This window comes from Podarcis liolepis, assembly GCF_965112155.1.
Source record: "Podarcis liolepis genome assembly, chromosome: Z".
In the NCBI taxonomy this organism is placed as follows: domain Eukaryota; kingdom Metazoa; phylum Chordata; class Lepidosauria; order Squamata; family Lacertidae; genus Podarcis; species Podarcis liolepis.
In genome coordinates this window covers 19,068,909-19,093,307 of record NC_139570.1, presented here as the reverse complement: position 1 = coordinate 19,093,307, position 24,399 = coordinate 19,068,909, and the positions used below count along the sequence as shown (strand labels likewise).

Sequence of the window (24,399 nt, the reverse complement as noted above, 5' to 3'; positions counted from 1 at the left end):
TTTTTCAAAGACATGTCTAGTCCTTAAGTGGAATACAAAGTAGGGCTTGAAAGCTGATGAGGAAACACCTGGTGATCTCTCAAATGAAAAGCAACTTGCATGAATTGTTCAAGATTGCTCCCCACCCCCATGATTAGCTGAAGCAGGATAAATAATTGACAAATATGCAAATATATGCATGGTTATTTTAATGTGTGTATGCTCATAGAGAACAAATAATTTCGGTTTTTCCTGGTGCTGTATGGCACAGTACTTTCCACAATAGTTTGATTAAAAAGAAAAAAAATGACAGTATGCATGACCATACCCAGCCCACTCTAAGAAATCTACTCCCATCTGCTGAACGAGTCTTACTTTTGCTGCTTCTCATGGGGTAAAAGGAAGTGACATTGGTGATGCCATGGGGGTAAATGTTGTACGGCCGGCTGGCTAGATTCTTGAACATAATCTGAAATGACAGTTTTCACATTTTAACCAGGATTTGCAGCCCTGCTGGAGCCCAAATGTCAGGTGTATCAATATATTTTATCAGAGCCTGTACACTGTTTGACACAAATCAATTCAGCCTCTGCCAATTTCTGTGAAAACTACCACAGACTGTTGAAATGGTTGTGTCAACGAGCCCCGAATCTTCCCTGAGAATCCTAGGTTACATCTCAGGTTAAGACCAACTACATTTGTTCTGGGTATAAGCTTTCGTGTCTTTGTGACCATCCTGTATTTTTATAGTAGTGTTCAGAAAATGTATTTCTTGCATAGATTGGTTCATTGTTAGGTTGATGGTGGGGTGAAAGTCACTGAATGTCTGGTGGAAGGTGTCCAGGGTCTGCTGACCATGTGTCCAGATAATAAAAATATCATCAATGTATAGCAAGTACAAGAGAGGTTTGAAAGGGTAGGAGTTTAGGAAGCATTGTTCCAAATCTGCCATGAAGATGTTGGCATACTGTGGGGCCATGCATGTGCCCATTGCTGTGCCGCTGATCTGAGAAAAACCGCATCCCACCCTCCCACTATATATAAGGGTCTGGTGACTTCTCTTTCAGTGTATCTGAAGAAGTGTGCATGCACACGAAAGCTTCTACCCAGAACAAACTTAGTTGGTCTCTAAGGTGCTACTGGACAATTTTTTAAAAGTTTTTTATTTATTTCGACTGTGTCAAACAACACTGCTACCTACCTGAATCTCAGATTGAGAACATGATTAGTAGAAATATGAAACAAATAGGGCAGTTACAATTTACAATTAGCAAAAGATTCAAGAAGGAAAATGAATACTGAGCTACAACCCTCAAACAGTTTCCCAAGACAGAATAGGTATATAAATAGTTAAGCCTTGAAACCTCAGGGTAGAATTGTCTTCAGCAGCACTGTTTTAAAATAATGCTTTAGAGTCTAGACCATATGAGTTCATTCAGATGACCATTTAAAACTTGGTTTAGGTGATTGTGAAGAAGCTGCAGCAAGCCTCAGGCTTGTGTACTCCTACTCATCTCCTTGCTTCATATGTAAGATGAGGAGAGTGAAAGCTGTTGTTTTCACATTAGAAAACAAGCCACAGTTCCACATCACATGTGAACTCAGGGAACTGTGTTTTGTTAGCCAAAGTTGACAGGTTACTTACGCAAACCTTACTTTTCCTTTAGGCCATAGGGCCACAGGGTCTCCCATTTCTGCCCTATACGTTTTTAAATTTCTAAAAGTTCTTACATAGTTCTTACACAGAACAGAATTGTAACATGAAACTGTGGTTTGGTCTAAAGGAAAAGTAAAAACTTTCACTCCCCTCACAGATAAAGGAAGAGGAAAACAGAAGGAAAGTGTGTGAGCGTAAGACTTGCTGCAACTCACTGACAATCACCTAAGTCATAGTTAGGACTTAGGATGGTATGGGGGCAGGAGAAGGGTGTGGATGTGTGTGTGGGTGAATGACTGAGAAAGAAGGGGGGTGAGAGAAAAAGAGACAAAGAGCGTGGGGTGGTATACTGATGATCACAAAGGGGTAGCTCTGACCTTTCTCATCTCTTACCATAAACTCATCACCAGTTTCTCCTTTAAGGACCGGCCCTAGAATCCCCATGTGGTCTGGTTTCGATGCCTTCCGCCTCTTGAAATTCGCATCCTCGTACTCCACAAACACGACTTTCTTATACTTCGAGCCAATCCTCTGAGGACCTTGTTCCAGAAACTGCTTGGCGTAAGCACTGCAGAAGAGAAGGGAGAAACATTCTGGGATGAGCTGATGTTAGATCTGGAGAGGGCTATCATGCTTTGGCCATCACATCTCAGGCACCTGAGACGTGCACCTAGCCAGATAAGTATTCATCTCATCACAGACTTCAGGGAAGAGGCCCTGGAGTATTGGCAGTGTCACTGTCAGCGGTCATCATTGTGGGATACCTGTCAATGTAGGCTGAGTAGCAAGTTGTTGAGCAGGAACACAAATTGTCTTGCCTAGCTTGACCCACTATCCAACCATCAACTTCTCTGTGACTACATTTCCTGTCTTAGGTGTTTGTTTTGTACTGCTTAGAAAACTACAGCTGCTTTTATGATATGACTGTAAATTGCCTTAAGACATATTTGTAAAAGGCAATTCCTAAATTAAATAACTACTACTACCACCACCATCACTGGGGGCTGGCTGGCTGGCACTGACCTATGAACAGTACCTTTCCAGTGGTGGATCCCAGATTGTGGAAAGCCCTCCCTGGTGACCTACAGGTGGAATTCTAAAACAATCCTGTCTACCCAGGTATTTCAAGACTGAAAGATCACTTGTTTTGAGAATGTTTTAAAGTATTTTTAGAATGCTTTTTAAAATGTATTTTTAGTATTGATGTAAAAAAATTCCTTCCAGTAGCACCTTAAAGACCAACTAAGTTAGTTCTTGGTATGAGCTTTCGTGTGCATGCACACTTCTTCAGATACACGAAAGCTCATACCAAGAACTAACTTAGTTGGTCTTTAAGGTGCTACTGGAAGGAATTTTTTTATTTTGACTATGGCAGACCAACACGGCTACCTATCTGTAACTAGTATTGATGTGTTTGCCACCTTGGGCTCCATCAGGAAGGAGGGAGGCAGGGAGGGAGGGATAGAAACTGAACAACAATGATAATGATAATATTACTGTGCCAGATTCTGCTGCAGCCTGCCACAAACTTAGACCCTATGCTTACAGAAACACAGCTGACCCTGTTACCTGGATAAATAAGTGGAGTTATCTGAAGCATAGTCCCAAACAACCTCTTCTGCTGCTATATAATGTTTCCAGGTCATAGGCTGCCTCTTGGCACGGGAACGGCCTGTAATCCTGGGTGGAGAATCATCCATTTGGATCACCGTGCTTTCCATATCGGCCTCACTGTATTCAAAGTAGTCCTCTTCGTCCACGTAGTCCCCTTCCGCCACCCTCATCTTCTTCATGGGTAGGTTTGGGCAGACTTCTACCGTAACTAAGATTTCCATGCCAGCTGGAAGTAAAGGTCAGAAATAGGTGTTATTTCCTATGTGCCTACTTTGTCTTCCTTGGGCTTAGAGCCCACTAAGGTGGTTAACCTGTGTCTGGCCTGCACCCCTTCACATTTCAGGTGGGAAATCTGTTGACGTCTGACTCCTCCTCTACAGACAACATTCCCTGCACAAATAATGCTGTTGTTCTCAGAATCTTTGATCCTTAGTATGTTGGTGAGCTGCAACTCCTATCATCCTTAGATACTGGCCATTCTGGCTGCAGCTGGTGAGGGTTGTAGCTCACCAACATATTGAGGGTCACAGGTTCCTCAACTCTGCCTTACACAATTTAAAATTAAGCAACTCACAAATTCATGAGGCTGATGGCATCTGTAGTCTATCAGCATCTGGAGGGCCACAGGGTCTCCCATTTCTGCCCTATACAGTTTTAAATTAAGCAACTAACAGTACGCTGGAGCCCCAATAGAAGGCAGGGTGCAGAAGCTAGTGGAACCTCTCTGTATCCTAGCCTGTTACTACGCATCTCATATCAACTCAAATACCATTTTTCAATAAAGGAGGGAGGAGAGGTTCACCCATTGGTTTTCCATTTCTGATCCTTCATTAGCACCTCCTCTTTCCTATAGCTTTTACCTTGCTGGTGTGATGGGATCTGGCAGAACATCTGAAATATGCCGATGGTCGTGGGCATTGTCTCAGCAGTGAGAAAAGTAGCTGGGGAGAGGTCCAGAGTAGTATGCCGATGGTGTCTCACAAGGAAAGTGTGGCCCTCAAAGAAAATGGAGTGGACTTCAGGTTTGGTGCCCAAACTAATGACATACCAGTAGACCAGTCTGTTCTGGCACACCTTGAAATCTACAAGAGATATGGAAAATATACAAGTGAGGAAACTGTTCAGTGATGCTCAAGACATCCCAATGGGTGCTACCACAGGCTGAATCTGGCACTGAAGATTTTATTTTGCCCCTGGCAGCCAAGCCAAACTTCACTTGTAGGGTAAAGAAAAAGTGTCTTCCACTTTATAGAAACAAAAATGTTCCATGCTTTAATGTTGAATTTATTTATTTTTTAAAATCATTTTGGATGTATCTCATCTGTACATACTTACGTTAAATACCATGTTAGAGTCTATGGTGAATCTCTTACTGCTGGAAGCACTAGCTTTGTTTATGAAGCCTGATCACTCAAGAATGAATTGGTTTTGATGCTATCAAACAGGGACTTGGGGTCAGGACAAAGAAGCAGAGGGAGGAATCTGGAGCCAGGAGTTGCAGCCAAGAATCTTGAGCCAGGAGTCAAAAGAGCAGTTGCTATTGTTATTGCCCTTTATAGTCCTTCCAGACAAGGAGGAGAAACCAGTGACTAACCTTGGTCAATGGAGTCACTCCACAGCCTAGAAACCCTTTAATAGCAATGCATGTTTCTCCCCATAGCTATGAAACAGCAACATACAGATCTGTGAATTATATATTCTAACTCAGGCATAGGCAAACTCGGCCCTCCAGATGTTTTGGGACTACAACTCCCCTCATCCCTAACTAACAGGACCAGTGGTCAGGGATGATGGAAGTTGTAGTCCCAAAACATCTGGAGAGGCAAGTTTGCCTATGCCTGTTCTAACTCCAGCTTCTAACAGTGGCAAAAATACTAGGGCTAGTCCTTCTGTACAGCATGGTGAAACAGAGTGCTTCAAGCCACAGAATTTAGCCAGGTCATCTCCACACCAGACCTTTAAAGCACTATTAATTATACCACTTCAACGGCCATGAAGAAACTGTAGCTCCTGCTGAAGTGGTATAACAGTGCTTTAAATGTCTGGTGTGGAATATGACCTTAGCTGAAGGCAGAAATTGGTGTCAGGATGGTAAAGTAAGACTTGGCTGGCAAAAGGGAATATCTGTCTAGTAAAGTGGGGTGCTGTTTGGTGTTCTACTTCAACTCACAAAACAGCTTGGACCAACCCTGAAAAATGCCCCTCCTAGGCCACCATACAAAGTGGCTCCTGAGAATATAGAAGCTATATAGAATATAGAAATTTAAAACATCCCTCTGCTTTTCCATTGTGCTTCTGTCAGCTTCACTCGTGGTGTTTACATTCACCACCATCACCTTCTGTCAATCATTCAATCATTCACTTCTTTTTTTCTTGAGGGGAAAGATATAGGTGGCACTTACCAGGCTGGGAGAGATTCATGAATCCATTGATAGTGTGCGGCTCAGGGGACAAAGCATTTCCTAAGGTGTTGGATTCAGAGTACCAGCTTTTGCCTGATGGGAGACATTTGAAAGACAGAGGAAGATTGCATGACTCTTCTCAAGATCCATAAGAATTTCTGCTTCATATATACAGAATAGGCAGAGGCAGCTGCTGTGAAAGAACTTGCAAGTCATTATTGAAAAAAGAACAACAAACATGGCAAAAAAAAGCGTGCTTGGACATGGAGTTTTAAAACATGGACCTGTGCCAGAAAAGAGTGAGGCAAAAGGTAAGTGTGGATAAGTCCTTTGTTGGATGTCCATTAGTTCTAATGTTATAACACATGAAGACAAACATCTCCCAATCCACTTTTTCCACACTGTGCATTATTTTACATACCTCTACTGTGCCTCCTCTTTTTTGCCTTTCCCCTGCTATACTAAAACCACAAAGGCATTTTCTCACAGGAGAGTTCCTCCAACCCTTTAATCGTTTTGTCTGCCTTTTTCTGGATCCTACTAACCATGGGTGTAGCCAAGATTTTTGTTAGGAGGGGAACAAAAAGTTGTTTAGCTTTTTTGGAGAGATCACAGGTAAAATTCCCCCCTAAAAGAGGACACTACGGGGGCAGGCTTTTGTTTGAGGGGAGGAGTCTGCTGTGGGGGGACAGAAACTTAGTTAACTGAGTGTTTTTAATGTATTTCAATACTTTTTGGGCTATGCCCAAGCTATTAACCCATAATCTCAATGTCATGCCAATAAAAAGTAACAGGCTCACTCACTTGGCAGCAACTCTGGTGTCATTTTCAGGTGGAGCATTTTCATTTGCTTGGGTTGCTTACCAGGAAAGCTGGCTGTAGGTCTTGCTTTATCAGTTCTGTTGAATTTTATGGATTTTTAAAATGCCTACTTTCTTCTTTTTTATCTATTTAGCTGTTGTTCGCTTTTAATTAGTGTGTGTGTGTGTGTGTGTGTGTGTGTAAACTTCTACCCTGGAAATTTATTGAAGAGTGTCATAAAATGTTTTGTGGGTGGTATTCAACAAAGTTTTACTCACAGTGGGAATGGTAGACCCACTGAAAGTAAAGAACAGGCCAAAGTTAGGTTCAGTAATTTCAGTTGGTCTACTCTGAGTAAAACTTAGTTGAATAAAGCCCAGCAAAATAAGTCAGCAGTCTTGTACATACTGACCTGGGAGTAAGTTCCAATGACTAATGAAGCTTACTTTTGAGGACAGGCATAGGATTTTCACTTAAAAATGGGGGTAAATCCTGAGACTATAAACAAATAAAGTTTATTTTTTCCTATACTCTTTTACTCATTCTCCTGCCATAATTGAATTACCGTATTTTTTGCACCATAACACTCACTTTTTTCCTCCTAGAAAGTAAGGGGAAATATCTGTGCGTGTTATGGAGCGAATGCCTGCGGGTGGCAGGGGAGATCTGCTGCAGTTGTGAGCAGAGGATCCATGGTTCCCTTTCCTTCCCTCCTCTGTGGTTACAAAGCATGGATCCACATGGATCCTCAGGATTTTTGCATTGGGCTACTCCAAACTCACTGTCAGATCACATGTCTGTGGCCACAGCATGAACCACAAAAATCATATATCCACTATTTCGTTTAGAATATTTTTTTCTTGTTTTCCTCCTCTAAAAACTATGTGCGTGTTATGGTCTGGTGCGTGTTATAGAGCGAAAAATACGGTAATTCCTGTTTCGTAACTGGCCCTTCGAAGTCTGGCTGACTCTTAGGATTGCTTTGAGATGCCCCAGTCCAACCTGTGCAGCTTCTCATCAATATTATAAAAGGGCTATGGAAATGATGCAGAACCCATGGTCTTCAATATGTTGCTAGACTCCAGTTCCCATCAACCCTGACTGCTGGCCATGTTGGCTAGGGCTGAGGGGCGTTAGAGTCTGACAATGTCCTGAGCTTTCCTCAACCTTAGTCTAAGGCAATATCACTCTGGATCAGACCTGATCTAACACATGCAGCAGAATTAGATAGGTGAAATATTCATCTGGCAGACTGGACTATACCAATCTAGTCTACCAGATAAGGGATTATATTGGTTATGGTTCTCCTGAGGACCAAGTTTCTTGCAATCAAAAAACAAAGTAATGCATCAGGAAGAAAGGTAGTCAACTTCCTGGTGGGCTAATTTTCTACTTGAGATTATTTTACAGTGTTGCTGCAATAAAAAGTGTTAACACCCACCAACCAATAATCTGAAATGATAGTCTACTCTATTGCCTTAGGACTATTCTACCTTATTGCTATCACATGCTGAAGCATGATAACATCTCAGTGGCAAATCACTTGGCCAGTCCTTGAAACTCTTAAGGAGCCTTTTTGGCACCCTGAAGACACACCAATTTATTGTGTTATTAGCTTATGTGGCCCAGACCCAACCTAGTCCATAACATAGCTCTTGAAATACGTTTATCTGAAGCTGTGTCCAGGGTCACCACCAGTTTTAGCATCATCCTTAGCAAGAGAAAGGAAATTGCTATTAGCTACAGAAGGTTTTTCCTCCCTGCAGGGATGTAGAAAAACATACAAAAGATGGAACATGGGAAGCTGCCTCACACTCACTCAGGGTCCTTCTAGCTCAGTATTTTTTACACTGAGTGGCAGCAGCTCTCCAAGGTTAAAGAGAGGGGGGTCTCTCCCAGCCCCACCTGGAGATGCCAGGGATTCAACCTGGAATCTTCCACATGCAAGACAAATATTCTACCCTCTTCTCCCCTTCCTCCCCACACCATTCTTACCTTCATCAAACACTGCAAAGAGTAGCACAAATTCTTGCACTATGCTTTGAATTCCTTCGCTCATCAGGGTCCCTGCATACAAGATTTTTGAAAATGGAATCATTAAAAAAGAAAAAGAAAACCTCCAGTACCCAGTCCTATAATACAGCAGGGCTGGGCAGAGATAAAGAGCCACCACTTACATCACAGCAGGGACAATTATACGTATAATCTCCGGGGTGCTCTTTGCCAAACCTCTCCATGCCTCCCTTTTGCAGCAAGAAACCCACAAAATAAGCTCAGCAGAAGAAGAGGTGGGTAATGCTAGCAAGCAAAGCCAAAACTAGAACTTTAATTTTGAAAAAATCTTTTATTATGATTGACCAAAATATCAACAAAGGGTGATCCAGCTTTTGAGTTATAGAATCATGGAATTGTAGTTAGAGGGGACCCTTAGGGTCATCTAATTCCTGCAATACATGAACTCAACTAAAGCATCCATGACAGATGGCCATCCAACCTCTGCTTAAAAACCTCCAAGGAAGGAGAGTCCACTTTCCGAGAGAGTCCATTTCACTGTCAAACAGTTCTTACCCTCAAAAAGTTCTTCCTGGTGTTGGAATCTCCTTTCTTGTAATTTGAAGCTGTTGGTTTGGGTTCTACCCTCTGAAGTATGAGAAAACATCTTCATGTGACAGCTTTTGATATTTGAATATTGCTATCATATCTCTTCTTGGTCTCCTCTTTTCCAGGCTGAACATACCAAACTCCCATAACCATTCCTGATAAGGCTTGGTTTCCAGACCCTTAATCATTTTGGTAGCCCTCCTCTATACACATTCCACATTTTCAATATCCTTCTAAATTGTGACCCGCCTAACCTTTCCCCTGCAACTGTTTCCCTTCTACTTGTGTATACTCTTCCTTCATGATTTCCCATTTCTTCCATTTTTTATAAATGCCCTTCTTAAATATCAGTTCATCTGTAAGCTCCTTACGCAGCCACACTGCTTTCTTTAGATACCTCTAACTTTTCTTACTTGTTGGAATTGTCTGCATTTGTGCCTTCAATGGTTCACCTTTAAGAAACTCCCATCCATCTTGTACTTCCTTCTCATGGATTTCTTCACAAGTGTACACATGCTTTACTGCTCCTCCCTTCTTGTTTTGTCTATTCCTTTATACCCCTTAATTTCTACATTCCAGTCATGAGCCTCATCCCACTAGCCATCAGTAAAGCCTATTAGGTCATATTTGCCTTCCTATATTATCGTCTTGCTTGTTTCACATACTCTGCACATTAGTACAGAGACAACTGAAATCATTAGCCATTCCCTGCAGCTGCTTCCTTCTTGTAGTTTCCTGCCCTTTAGCAGAATTCTGGAGCATCATCTCAGTTTCCTGTGCATCAATGAAGCTATTATCCCACATAATATGTGCTCCCCTGTATTTTCTCCCCCTGCCCTCAGGATTTAGTTTAAATATCTGATCAGGTTTGCGAGACTCTTAACAAACACATTCTTGCCAACCACTCTGAGGTGCAACCTATCTCTAGCCAGAAGCCCTTCTTCAAGGAAGCAGAGACCATGGTCCAAGAAGCCAAACATTTCCTAACAACACCTGTGATGCCAGCGATTACTTCCAGCATTTTCCTCTCTCTTCCTGTGCCACAACCTTCAACAGGAAGGAGTGATGAGAAAACCACCTGTGCTCCAAGGCTCGTCAGCTTCCTTCCCAGAGTCTCATAATCCCTTGCTGTACATCAAAGGCTGTGTGTGGCACTATTGTTTGTAGCCCCATGAATCAGAAGGAAGTGGTTGTGGTCAGTTGGCTTTATAAGACTTGGCAACTTCTCTGTCACATTGTGAATCTTTGCACCTGGAAGACAGCACACTTCCTGGGACATCCTGTTTCCTCTGCACACTGCTGCAGACTCCTCTGTAGGGAGTCACCTACCACCACTTCCTCTTGGGAGTGGCAAGGATTGTTCTGTATATTGTACCTTCCAAAGCCACTTTGGTCTGAGGTCTGCAACTGCTGTCCTTGCTCCTTTGGCCCAGAATTGGTGTCAGAAGTAGGGGAATGGAATCCATTTTTCAGCTCCACTGACACAGCATGGCTCCTGACAGTCCTGCTTCTGTGTGTCATGTTCCTCCAGGGGTTTGTCTCCTGCAATCTTCAATCTTCCTCCACTGCTGTTCCAGGACAGTACACTCTGCTCTGTCAATAAATTCCTCATCTTTCCCAGTAGCTCAAAGGATAGGTGGCTAGGTGGGCCTCAAATTACCATAGTGTCTCTTTCAGCAAGGTACTTGCTGCAGGTGTAGTTTTGCACATTCTCAGGCAGGAAGAAAAGCATGGCACTGGTGTTGGAAGGACATCCCTTGCTGTCCATGTCTCTTGGTCGTATGTATACCTGAGCCTCCCCCTCAAACACCCCTGCTAAATACCGTACAAACGCCCCTGTTTACAAGTCCTGTTCATGAGCTAAATAGAACTGCAGCTGGCTGCTAGTCAACAGAACTCTTCAACTGGCTGGAGTTTAAGCAAAGTACTGGGGTGTGAGTTGTTGTTTTTTTTTAAAAAAAACAACAGCAACTGGCTTGGTACTGAAGCCATAATGCCTGCACTGGTCAAAAACATACATTTGTAGTATAGTTTTAGAAGTGGTTTGGCAAAGGTTGGTTATCCTGAAAAGCATTTGCACTTCAGAAACTTCCACTGCTGGCACCTCCCAAGAGCTCCCATGTTCTACTCACAACGGGCCAATAAAAATAATTCCCTTCCTTGTGTTATAGGAAATGAGTAGCTTCCAGAATGGAACAAAACAGGACTCTTGAAATGTTGCTTTAACTCTCTCCATTGTCTCAGATATTTTCTTCTCCCTCCCGCTCCTTCCCGTCTTCCAGATAGCACATTTGTTTAGCACATGGAGCAATGAGTTGGACAATGTTGGGTACTAATCTCATCCCAGCCACGAACTTATTGGTTGGCATGAAGCAAGCCACTATTTCTCAGCTTCGTTGCCCTGTACCTAATTCTGAACAATATAGATAATAATATTGGCCTATGTTTTAGGAGTGTTGTAAAGGCTGCAGAGACAAGGGCTAATAAGGCCCTTTACAACATGAGTCCAAGATATCTGATCCCTTATATCCTGACCTGATCACTGAGATATTTTGGGGAGTCTCAGCTGGTGTGGTCCTCAATGGCTCAGATGCACAGCTTGTAGCTACTAGAAGCCGTGCACTCAGTGTAGTGGCCCAAGCCTGTGGAACTCCCTCCCACCTGAGATTAGACAGACACCTTTCTGGTTGAACTTTAGGCACACGACTAAGACATTTTTGTTCCAGCAAGCATTTTAAGGAAGTGTTTGGTTTATTATACATATTTAGTGTTTGATTCTCCCATTTTCTGTAAGTTGTTTTTATGCATGCTACTTAGAAATGTGAATAATTAAGTGCTATAGAAATGTGTTGAATAAACGCCTGTGAAATGTCTGCAAGTATTTCAGAAAAAGTGATACAAATGGGAAGGTCTCTTCCATCTCCTGGTCTTACCTGGCTGACAAACCAGCAGGGCCCCAATCAAGCCAGAGTTGATGTCCTTGACACTGTCCACACGAGAGGAGTAGGCATAAGTCAAACACTGTGGGTCAGACCCGGTTGGACCTTGCTCTTTTAAGATATCCCACACGTAAGTCTGAGTCTGGCCAGGCTCCACAGCATCATCTTCTTTCTCTGGCCTGCTGCTTGCATCATCATAACCTGCCCCTGAAAACACATAAGCAACCTTTCAGTTAACATTACAGTTGCTGGAGCCAATCCTTTCCTTTAAGGGTAGGAATGGGTGAATCTTTTAATTTTGGTTTCTCATTTTTCCAATCTTAAGTTTACATTCCCCCATCATCAGCACTTTATCGTGATTCTCCCCCCTGCAATATACACATATGTGCATGTGATTTTGCCTAGTGTACTTATTTTTGCAAAGCAATTTCCCATATTATAATACTTTTTTAAAAAAATATTTCACTGACATGTTAAAGCACACTTTGGTGTATGCATTACTTGGGTGGAAAACTGCATTGCAAAATTTGGTGAAGAGTGAATTTCAGAGGGCTTCTTTGTTTCAGTTCGTGTATAGCGTGAATTAGGTAGGTTCGCTTTAACATATGAACTGAACTGAATTTATCCCCCTTCCCTATTTATGACAGCCTTTTACTGAGGTCTAATTTTCACACTACAGGAGTCAGCACACTGGATCTGAACATGACTTAGGGATTGTCCAGACGTCCTTTGTATTGTGTATTCATGATGATTTGTGCTCATTATGGTACTGGGGCAATTATATCCAATCCTACTTCCAATTCTGTTACAGGATTGGTTTGGGATGCCACAGAGACAACTGGGTGGCCTCTTCTAGGAGAGGGTTGCCCCTTTCACCTGGCCATGTCATATTGTAGGCAGGAGGACAACAGCCCAAGAGCTAGTCTTTATTTCATCCGCTCTGGAAGACAGAGAGACTTGGCTTGCTCTCTGTGCTGAATGCAAAGTTATGGCTTTGGTTATCCACCTGGAAAACTAATGGGAGAGCAAGATCTGTTGGAGTATCTAAGCTGTGAGCTCCTCCATCCTATGCTCAGGATGTATAGATGCATAAATATAACCAGCTATCCTAAGGACATCACAGTCTCTAATGACCAAGGAAAACAAAGCTTGGATAAGTACTGGAACCCCCTGGAGTCTGTCACTCTTCAAATACTGGAGTGCCTGCCACAACACTGATTGCAACTGCAATACCATATTTTTCGCCCTATAGGACGCACTTTTCCCCCTCCAAATTGAAGGGGAAATGTGTGTGCGTCCTATGGGGTGAATGCAGGCTTTCGCTGAAGCCTGGAGAGCGAGGGAGGTCGGTGTGCACCGACCCCTCTCGCTCTCCAGGCTTCAGGAAGCTATCCGCTAGCTGTGGGAGACCCAGCTCTCCCAGGGCTAGCGGACTGCTTGCTGGCACCCAGAAGCTTGGGGCGCGCTGAGCTCCGCACGCCCCAAGCTTCGGGATTAGTGCAGCGCTCCGCTAGCCCTGGCAGAGCCGCACAGCTCTCCCAGGGCTAGCGGAGAGCTTGCCAGCACCCAGAAGCTTGGGGTGCGCTGAGCTCCGCATGCCCCAAGCTTCGGGATTAGCGCAGCGCTCCGCTAGCCCTGGCAGAGCCGCACAGCTCTCCCAGGGCTAGCGGACTGCTTGCTGGCACCCAGAAGCTTGGGGCGCGCTGAGCTCCGCACGCCCCAAGCTTCAGGATTAGTGCAGGGCTCCGCTAGCCTTAGGAGAGCCCCGCGGCTCTCCCACGGCTAGCGGAGACCTTGCCGGCACCCAGAAGCTTGGGGCGCGCTGAGCTCCGCACACCCCAAGCTTCGGGATTAGCGCAGCGCTCCGCTAGCCCTGGGAGAGCCGCGCAAAGTCGCGCAGCACTCCCAGGGCTAGCGGACTGCTTGCCGGCACCCAGAAGCTTGGGGCGCGCTGGGCTCCGCACGCCCCAAGCTTCGGGATTAGCACAGCGGTCCGCTGGCCCTGGGAGAGCCGTGTGGCTCTCCCATGGCTAGCGGAGACCTTGCCGGGACCCAGAAGCTTGGGGCGCACTGAGCTCCGCACGCCCCAAGCTTCGGGATTAGCGCAGCGCACCTGGGGGGGGAATTATTTTTTCCCCCTTTATTCCCCCCCCAAAAAAAAACTAGGTGCGTCCTATGGGCCGGTGCGTCCTATGGGGCGAAAAATACGGTAGTTTGGGGACAGTCACACTGCTTTGTTTACAACTGGTGAGCCTCCTGTAACTTCCAGCTGAAATCCTGTAGCTTTTTACACAACAAATGTTCCAGGATGGTGGTGGGAGGTGGGGAGTTATCCCACTTTTGTTGTGATTTAGGTCAAGACTCCTCCCCATTACAATAAGGTAGTAACACTGGGGAAGCATTGCAGATCAGCTAATATGAATGATGTTTGGGTGGTCCAGTATAAATGCACCACTAATGAATCAATCATTGCATCAATGCCATGTTGCAGAATATATCTGTAAAAAAAAACCAACCCAATCTGGATATGGCTGTAGAAACACAGGTTTGAATCCCTCATCAGCCACAAAGCTAATTGGGCAGCCTTGGATCAGGTGTTAGAATGTGTGGGCCATACCAAATTCTGTTAAAGGGGTGTGCAATATGAATGGACATGGTGCTCTGTGTGTATCAAACTCACCCTCTGAAGCTTTCCAGTAGGACACCCCTATGGCGTGGATGCTGAAAGGACGGGAAGCCAGATTCTTAAAGGTTACGACCACCTTGTCGTGAACTTCTGCTCGGATGGTAGGGCCCAGAAGACCTGTAGGGGAGAACGAGGATGGGAACCTTAATATCTTGGATCCCACTCGATTAAGAATTTGAACTCAGGTTGCAGTTTTTACCAAAATGTTCAGTGCTCAGATCAATGTGATACATAGGCAAAATGCTGTTCAAAGGCACAGCAGGTGCCCTATATACAGCTGCACAAGTAAAGATGTCGATCCAAAAATGATAGCCTCCCACCCCACCCCTTCAAGCCTGCAATAAGCAAAAGGGGCAGGCACAACCAGTGCGGCAAGCGGTTCTGATCCTTAGACTGGGTAAGCAGCCTAGCACTTCTCTGACAAGGTTGAACCATCCCTGTCTGTTCATGCCTGTGTTGGCATCTCCATGATTTGGGTGGTGGAGGAGGTGGACAGGAAAGCTAATGTAACAGCCAACAACACCCAGAGAGGTGACACTGGACAGCTTTCTTAGGGTTGCTATATTTCAAAAAGTGAAAATTCGGATACAAAAGTTGTTGTAGAGCTTTTTTGTATAGTTTTGCCCAAAGTTGAGGTTTTTTGTTTTGCTCTTTTTGCAAATTCACTAAACTGTAAACTTCCAATATGCCATATATCCACGTTTTCCCAGGCATGTCAGCTATTTCCGTCTGGATACTATTTCTGACTGCTATATTCCAGCTATGTCCGGCAAATTCCAGGCGTATGGCAACCCTATGCTTTCTGATAACTCCAGAGGCAGAGTTGGCAGAGCAATAAGAACCAGCCTCTGTCAGCTTTGAAGATGGAGCCAGGGGTTTTTTTCCTCCCCAGCCAGAACTTGCCAGAACTCAGTTCTGGCACCTCTCATGTGGGCGCCATTGCCATTATAAGAGAACAAGGGAGGCGCTCATGGTGAGTTCAGGCACCCCCTTTTCTAGAAAAACAGCACTGCTGGTGCCCATTGGGACTTGTGAGACAGAAGGCAGGGCACCCAAACCATAAGTGGAGCCAGAGCTAATGAGCCTACTGAAGGCTCGTACACACTTCCACTTGTGTAGTGCCTGGAAAACAGAGGTTCGAGTGCTGGACCCACACTTTCTAGGCACGAGTGTCCAAGTGAGTTTTGCCTTGCCCTGCTGCTTACCATTGAAAGCCCTCTTTTTAGCAGTAGATCGGAACAAATGGGGAAAACCTGAATTAACAAATGAAGCTGATAAGCAGTGTTACCCCACCTCCACCCCCCGGACTGGTTTAAGTCAGAAAAGGCGGGCTAAGCACAGACTGCGGTTGGTGAAGCAGTGCCCCATTTGCACTTACACTGCTTAGAATGAAACAGCCCTGAACGCTTTTGACATTTCTGTATTTGCAAATATGTGGGTAGCAGAGCTGACGTAGTGGGAAGAGATACTCCTACAAGGGAACAGATAACAAGCTCCAAGAGAGGGCACATTCTCTACAGCCAGCTCACAGATCTCAATCTCATCCACAGATACATTTCACTGCCTGTCTTGTAATCAGTAGCTCCCTTTGGGGATACCTAAGCCAACCATTCTATGCTAAATTAGCAAGCAATCTACTTAATAAAGACATGCAGCTATAACATAAATACCCCACGTCTTCACCAAATGATCTACAAAGTAGTTTGCAAGAAAACGAATGTGTCAAAAACCACCATAATACAAGTAACACTTAACTTAAGTTTTATGCATTCAGCATTAATGTGCTTGGTAAAATAATAATAATAATAATTGGGGGCAGAAAGGGTGTGGGTGTCCAGGGAAAAATGCCTTTGGCAATTCCACCCACCATTGAATTCAATGCCTCCAACTGGAGAGTGTAGAATAGATTCCTCATATGTTCATTTTATGTGCTTTATTTAAATTGGGGAATTAATAATTGATTCCAATTTATGCATTGTCCGGCCCCATCTGCACTGTACATTTAAAATGTATTATATCAGTTTAAAAAGTCATGGTTTTCCCCAAAGAATCCTGGGAGTTGTAGTTTGTTAAGGATGCTTAGAGTTGTTAGGAGACCCCTATTATCCTACGACTCCCAGAGTGGTTTAACAATCAGTCCCTCTCTCTACAAAAAAGAGGTCCTTTTGCTTACCCATCCAAGCAGGCTTGGTTTTTGTTTGTGTGAAGGTAGAATCTGTGTATTCCAGATATATGGCTTTCTTGTACCGAGTGGTTGGCGTGGGGGGAAATACCCTGGAAAAGGAAAGGGGCATGGTTAAATTAAACAGATATAATCTATACTGTCTGTATTTGCTTTGAGTTCTGAGCTATCAGATTATATAATTTATATTTATGCCCAACTCTTCCACCAGTAACACCCAGAGCTACTTACAAAAAAAGGAAAAACAATAATTAGGAAATAAACACTCAACAGTAACCCGCTCGCCCCCCCCCCCCAAATAATGTAAAAGTAATAGTGAAAAACAGCGATTAAAATAATTAAAAACAGCATAATTAAATAATTATAATTAAAACCTGCTTGAATGGGAAAAAAGTTCTCAATTTCTATCTGTGGCCACATCTGGCTTCATTTAAAGCAATATCATACCACTTTAACAATCATTTCTTTCCTCAAATAACCCTGGGAGCTGCAGTTTGTTATGGGTGCTGAGAGTTATTAAAAGACCTCACAGTGTTATCATTCCCAGAGTTCCCTGGGAAGACGGGCTGATTGTTAAACCACTCTGAGAAAACTGTTGCTCCATAAGGTGAATAAGGGGTCTCCTAAAAACCCTCAGTACTCTTAACATACAATAGTTTCTAGGATTCCTTTGGGGGAAGCCATGATTGCCTAATATGGAACGATGCTTCATGTGTTCTTTTTCCAGGACACACCCTCTTTTTCAGGATTAAAATTTTTGTCCTGGTGGATTTTTTAAATTTTGCAAAACGTCCAGGTCTTTGTTGTTGTTTGTTTGTTTACACAGTAACCCAATCTTTTTTAAATAAATAAAAACAATATAAAAAGCCCTACGCTGACCAACATCTTCCACTGTAAAGAATTATACAAAGAATTAAATCAGTTTCTCTGCAACTTTCCCAGTCCCCCCTACAGATTTTAGAAAGCTGTTAAGCTGGCTGTTTCATGGTTGTGACAGAAAGCTTAGAAAGAGTTTGGTGATGCAGTGCAGCGGAATTCCACCAGGGTGCTGAGTTGTAAAAAAACACACGGTAAAAAGGGTTTTTCATTCTGAAAATTGGTGACTAGTGTCTTTGTAGCAGTATACGGACAATAGAACGCTGCGAAGCTGAATTGGGGACAGGAGAAACGGAGCTGTGGGAGAACATTTGACATAGGTCTCATTTCAGTCAGAGGGGGAGCGATCTTCTGGAAAGAGAAGAATCCCATAAAGAGAAATTGGGAAGCTGAATTGGAGCTAGGAGAAGTTTAACTTCCACTGAATTTAACCTATTTATACTTTATTGTTTCCTGAAAGAATTCTATCTCCTGACACGTCTTTTTTTTCCCCTTACCAACTTCGTTCTGTAAAATAAACTCCTTTTCCTGTTTTTTTTTTTTTTTTGCAAATTAAATTGTTATTGATTTTCAGTACACATACATACATTCATAAATTACACATATATAGCTTACATATTTAACTTAGGCTCTATCATGCCTCTGACTTCCCTCCATTTCTTTGGTAAGTATCAAATAAAGTTCTAATATCACGTACTCTATATATCTTATTATCAACTACACGCTGTTAGAGTTATTCCAACCCTACCAGTGTCTTCAAAGATTTACAATTGTTTCTTATATACATCAAATATTTACTCCAATTTTCTTGAAACTTCTGCTCGTCCTGATCTCTTAATTTTCCTGATAGTCTGGCCAGTTCTGCGTTGTCCATCATTTTAACCTGCCAGTCCATTATATTCGGTATTATGTTTGTTTTCCAATTCTGAGCTAACATATTTCTGGCTGCTGTTGTGGCATATAAAAAGAGGTTTTTATCTTTTTTTCAATTTCCTTTCCAATCAATCCCAGTAAACTCCTTTTCCTGTTTTAACTTCCCTAGGTCTCCAGGTTTTCTTTTCAAAAAAGCAAAACTTGGCCCGTAGTTAAGGGGGTTCACCACCATTGGCGGTAACGTCATGATACGAAATGAAAAAACCGCAAGTAGAATAAGGTGTTTTATATTTCTATTAGGGGAAAACCTTGTCAGAAAATGGCACCTCCTCATAAAATTCTAGAAGTGAAAGGGGACAGTTGGGAGAAGCTCAGTCTGAAGGAGCAGCATCTGAGGAAGTTCTAGTCAGGATTTAGAATTTAGGAAAACAAAACTTGAAATTGCCAAAATTCAAACAGAAGCAGAAAAAGGAAAAGTCAGCTTCAAGCAGAACAAGCCAGGCTTCAAGGAGAACAGCAGATTCAGTTTGCCAAAATACAGAGAAAGAAATGTCACTATAGCAGGATAAAGAGAAACATGAAAAAGGAATGTACAATCTTAAAATGCAAGAGAGGCACCTGAAGGGTAGAGTTACCAGTACCACAGAGAAGCGGGGAAGTTACCTTAGTGGAACAAAAGAAATTTCCACAATATCAGAAAAGAGATGACGTGGAAGGTTTTTTTGTTTAGTTCTAAGAGAACTTGTAAAGATTTGGAGGTTCTAGATGAAGCCAGGACAATATATTTGCATCCACTGATATGTGGCAGTCTCAGTGAGGTTTACTCAGAGACGAGAAATAAAGAAACCTCAGATTGTTTACTCTTTAAGGAAAGAGTGAGGATATGATTTGTGCTCATTGTTGAACAGAGCAGAAAAACAATAAGAGATATTAAAAGGAAACTGGTGAAATGTACGCCCAGTTAGGTTGCCTCCTAGATAGAGCCTTAAATAGATGGGTTGAGGGATGTACAGTTCAGACATTTGAAAAACTGAAGCAGTTCTTTAAACATGTTCTCTCGAACTTTATTTGGCTTTTGAGGGATAAAAAGCTGCAAACAGTGATGGAAGCAGCAGATTTCCTGGACAAGATAAAAGGGGACATGGGAGAGTTGTTATTCTCACGAACCTTCAGGAAAAGAAAGGTTTGAGACACCAAAAACCAAACAAAATAGAATGGGAAAGTTAATTTGTTTTCAGTGCCAGGAAAAGAGACACACAAGAAATCACTGTGCAAAATTAGAGAAAGCTAAAATATCAACTTCTGTCAAAAATGTTGAGTTTATTAGAAAGGCAGAGCCTGTCACAAATCAGCCCACAAACTCTGCTCAGAGCTAAGCCAGCCTGAGAAACCAGCCAATGTTTTACAGATCTGGAGAGTTTAAAAATATATAAACAGGGATTATATGGAATTCCTAGCAGCAGTGCAGGCGTAAAACTGTAGAGAGTGCAAAATTGCAACACCAGGTGCTCCCTCAATAAAGCTGTGCGCTTCTGTCCCTGGACTCTGTTGAAAAAACCCCAGCTTTGCCATGCAAACCAGGAAGTGACTTCACCAGGCAACTAATTTTTCTTATCTCTGTGGCTGCAATCTCCTAGGTGACATGGACGCCTTTGGCAACTGAATGTGCATGCGTACTGCTTCCATTTCCCACCCAGCCACCAACTCCAGGAGGAACAAAGTAACTGTGGAGGCTCCCTGCATACTTGAAATTATTGAACAGAGATTGTACCGGGTGTCTAGGAAGAGGAAGTGTACTGCCCTCTGGGAAACAAGAAGATAGTGATTCCCAGAAAGTACAGGCTGGAAATACACCAGCTAGCCCATGAGACACCAATATCTGGACCTCTTGGAATAAAGAAAAATAGGGAAAGGACATCAGAGCCTTCAGTACGTCTTGTGCAGCATATCAGCTTGCAGGTCCTTCCCTCCATCCCAAAGCTGGGCAACCACTTACTAGGCTTCCAGTATTTGTTACCCCGAAATTGATCTTCTCAGTTTTGGGGTACTTCAGGCTTGGCGCCATGTGCAGGAAAACTGCAGGCATCACTCTGGCAGGAAGTATGGGCGCTCTCCTCAAGTGGATCTTCTCAATTTTGTGCCAACTCTGCTCCGCACCCTGCTCCAGCTCTGTAAGGAAATTCTGGGTCTCTGCCCCCAAACAGATCTTCTTGATTTTCTGCCACCCCAGGCTTGGTGCCCTGTGCAAGAAAACTGCTGGCATGCTAAACTGCTGACACTGCTCTGGATCTGGGAAGGAAGATCCAGGGCTCTGGCGGGTCCTAGAGCCCTTCCCTCCTTCCCAATGATGGGAAAGCACTTACCAGCTTTGGGAAGGTGGTGCCGGGACTCCCAGGGCCCTAGCTCCGCCCTCTCAAAGCTAGACAAAATGGGCAGACTTTGTAATCTTTCATAAAATGGCACAAACCTGTGTGAGGCCAATATTTGGGGTCTCCAAGTGGATCTTCTCAATTATGAATCTTTTCATTTTATACTACCTCAGCTCGGGTGCCCTGTACAGGAAAACTGCCGGATCCTGCACTGCAGCTAAGCAAGGCGCCTGGCTCTAGGAAGGAAGCTCCACAGCTCTGCAGGGTCCTAGAGCCCTTTCTGTCCATCCCAAAGCTGAACAAACATTTACAGGGCTTTGGGAAAGGGGGCAGAGGGCTTTGGGACGCTGCTGGAACCCTCACCTGCCTTTCCAAAGTGGGGCACGCAGCCCTCTATCTTGCTGGGGAACCAGTTGGGGGGGTTACAGGCATTATGCATTTTTGTCCCAGGGTTCCAATCGCTAGAGGTGCATTTAGGATTTCTGAGTGACTGTAATAACACAGCTCTGTGTAACAACGAGAATCACAATAATGGACTAGAAACAGCATTAAGTACGCCAGGAAGAATACCACACACCCCAAGAAAAGTGGGTCATACATGCAATGAGGTTCATAAATGAGGTCCTGCTTCTTGAAAAGGCATGGAGGTTGACAGAATGAAGTGGCTACCCTACATAAACGTAGAGCTGGGAGATATCCGGAGATTTCACTTGCTAAATATCCATGATGTGCAGGAAAACTGCAGGCTCTGGGAAGGAAGAGCTAGGGCCCGTCCCTCCTTCCCAAAAATGGGCAAGCACTTACTAGGCTTCCGGCTTGGAGAAGGCAGTTCCAGGTTCTGGCATCATTTCAAAGAACTTGCACCGCCCTCTCCAAAGGCACACAAAATGGACGACAGTTTGAAATTGTTTACAAAATGGCGCCCTGTGCAAAGTCCGATTTTGGGCCACCTTGACATCGTGATATGTCAACATCGCAATATATAGTGTGATGTCTGAAATAAGGATAGAACTATGTAGAAGTGAATGGAGTAATGTCCGGGCAACTGCTACTGATTAGAAGTCTGAAAGTGTTATTTATTATAGTATAGATCATTTTTTAAATTAGCACACTTCCTGTAAAATTCAAGCTGCAGAAATAATTAGTAGAATAGATATCAAAGGACAGGTGAGAGAATGGTCCCTAATAGACAAGTGTGAGACACAGATACAGAACTGCACACATGCACACAGAAGGGGAGAAGGAATGAACACATCTTAAATAATGCTTCAAGGTTTATTATTGTATTTTTAACTTAGAAGCCCAGGGCAGCTTCTAAGGGGGCTGGGGGTTGGCTGAAAATGGGGGGCAGAAAAAATTGGGGCTTTGGAGACATAGGTGTAGTCAGGATTTATGTTAGGGGCATAAGGCTTCATGTTGGGAGGGGGGCAGAACCTCAGTTAAGTATTTTTATTGATTTACTTGATGTGGAGAACTGCCCCCCCCCCCCCGCTATGCCCATGTTTGGGGAGGCAAGGCAGAAAGGGCTTAAGTAATAAATAAATGGAGTGTGGAGGTAACCGACTCTCCTTTTATTTATTCCTGGCACAGAAACACCTCCACAAAGTTGCAATCATTTAAGGTTTCCGTTGTCCCCAAATGGATCTTCAATATTAGGGGCACTGTGCAGGAGAACTGCCAGAACTCTGGCTCTGGCAACAGGGTCCTAGAGCCCTTCCCTTCTTCCCAAAGATGGGGAAGGTTTCCGGCTTCGGGAAGGTGGTGCCAGGGCTCTGACAGCACCCAGGAGCTCTGCCCTCTCAGGAGCCAGATAAAATGGACGGCACTTTGAAATTGTTTACAAAATGGTGCCCTATATGAGACCACTTGGCGCCCCCAGGTGGATTTTCTCAATTTTGCACCACCTCAGACTTTTGGATGAATTAAATAGCATGGCTCTATGTAAAAATGAGAATAGCACTAATGGACTCGAAACAGCGTTAAGTACCTCAAGAAGCAAAAAAAAAACCAGGTGCTGCATGCAATTTATTATATCATAAATGAGGTTCTGTGCTCATGGGAGTTGGCAGACTGAAATAAGCATCCTAAATAAACATAGGTCACAAAGGAAAGGGGCGGCAACAGGACTGGACGATGTCTGGTTATCAGCATCGTGATTTGTCACCAGCTAAACATTGTGATATACCAATATAGAACCATGTCTGAAATAAGGATGGAATTATGTAGAGGCAAATGGGTTATGTCCTGACAACGGCTACTACTTACAGGTCTGACACTTATATTTACTTGCCTTTAACGTATTGTTATCACTGTTATTTTATAGTAGAGATCATTTTAAAATTAAACCCCTTCTCTAACATTAAAGCGGCAGAAGTAATCAGTAACATAGATATCAACGGAAAGGTGTGCAAATGGTCCCTAATAGATACATGGGAGACACAGGGAAGAAAGAGTCTTAAACAACAGGGCAATATTTATTATCTTCAACTCAGAAGTAAATAACCCCAGGGTGGTTTCTAAGTGGGGGGGTGGGCGGTTTGCTGGCTATAGGCAGGATTGGTGAAAAACATGTGGGGCTTTGCAAAGGTGAGGCAGAAAAAGCTTACAGTGCCAAGCGCTGTGCTTTCCCAGCACAGAGACAGACATAGAGACACTTGTTCAAAGCTGCAATCATGTGAGGTTTTTCCGGCTGCGGGTGTGTGTGTGTGTGTGTGAAAACTGCGCAAGCTCTAGGCAAGGTTTTAGAACCCGTCCCTCCTTTCCAAAGATGGGCAAGCACTTACTAGGTTTCCGGCTTGGGGAAGGCAGTTCCAGGCTCTGGCATCATTTCAAGGAACTTGCTCCTCCCTCTCCAAAGGCACACAAAATGGACGGCACTTGGAAATTGTTTACAAAATGGCGTCCTGTGCAAAGTCCGATTTTGAGCCACCTCGACATCGTGATATGTCACCAGCTAAACACCGCAATGTAGCACAATGTCTGAAATAAGGATGCAACTGTGTATGGTCGGTCGGGGTAATGTCCAGGCAACTGCTATTACTTAGAGGTCCTAAACTTATAAATATTTATTTACCTGTAACATATTGTTACCACTCTTATTTTAAAGTACAGATTTTTTTATTTTTAATTAGCACACGTTCTCTAAAATTCAAGCTGTAGAAGTAATTAGTAGCATAGATATCAAATGAAAGAGAATCTTCTCTATTAGACACGTAGAAGACACAGACACACAAATGCGTATACAGAAACGCAGAAGGGGAAAAGGGAAGAACAAGGTTTAAATAACTGGGCAATGTTTATTATTATTTTTAATTCAGAAGTAAATAATCAGTCTTTTTTTCCCATGGGATAAGCAGCAGCTTTGTGGCACAGGGAAGTAAATAAATAAATGCAGAGTGAAGGAAAGCCATTCTCCATTTA

The 24,399-nt window shown here is 43.5% G+C and overlaps 1 protein-coding gene across 6 annotated transcripts in view; it reads right to left on the bottom strand.

Annotated features, from left to right (window-relative positions):
- Positions 1 to 24,399, bottom strand: part of F8 (coagulation factor VIII) — an 82,077-nt gene that overhangs the window by 34,500 nt on the left and 23,178 nt on the right. For 3 of the 6 annotated variants that reach the window (XM_083484588.1, XM_083484589.1, XM_083484587.1), the window contains 9 exons: positions 16,853 to 16,953; positions 14,674 to 14,796; positions 11,988 to 12,200; positions 8,449 to 8,520; positions 5,653 to 5,745; positions 4,111 to 4,332; positions 3,206 to 3,476; positions 2,030 to 2,204; positions 355 to 448 (listed from right to left, as the gene is read on the bottom strand). In XM_083484588.1, coding sequence (XP_083340714.1) covers positions 355 to 448; positions 2,030 to 2,204; positions 3,206 to 3,476; positions 4,111 to 4,332; positions 5,653 to 5,745; positions 8,449 to 8,520; positions 11,988 to 12,200; positions 14,674 to 14,796; positions 16,853 to 16,856 — 1,267 coding nt within the window. In that variant the 5' untranslated portion in view covers positions 16,857 to 16,953. Of the gene's footprint in view, positions 1 to 354; positions 449 to 2,029; positions 2,205 to 3,205; positions 3,477 to 4,110; positions 4,333 to 5,652; positions 5,746 to 8,448; positions 8,521 to 11,987; positions 12,201 to 14,673; positions 14,797 to 16,852; positions 16,954 to 20,606; positions 20,960 to 21,077; positions 21,099 to 21,783; positions 21,804 to 24,399 lie in introns of those variants that run through there. The other 3 variants (XM_083484592.1, XM_083484591.1, XM_083484590.1) reach the window with 3 other exon arrangements.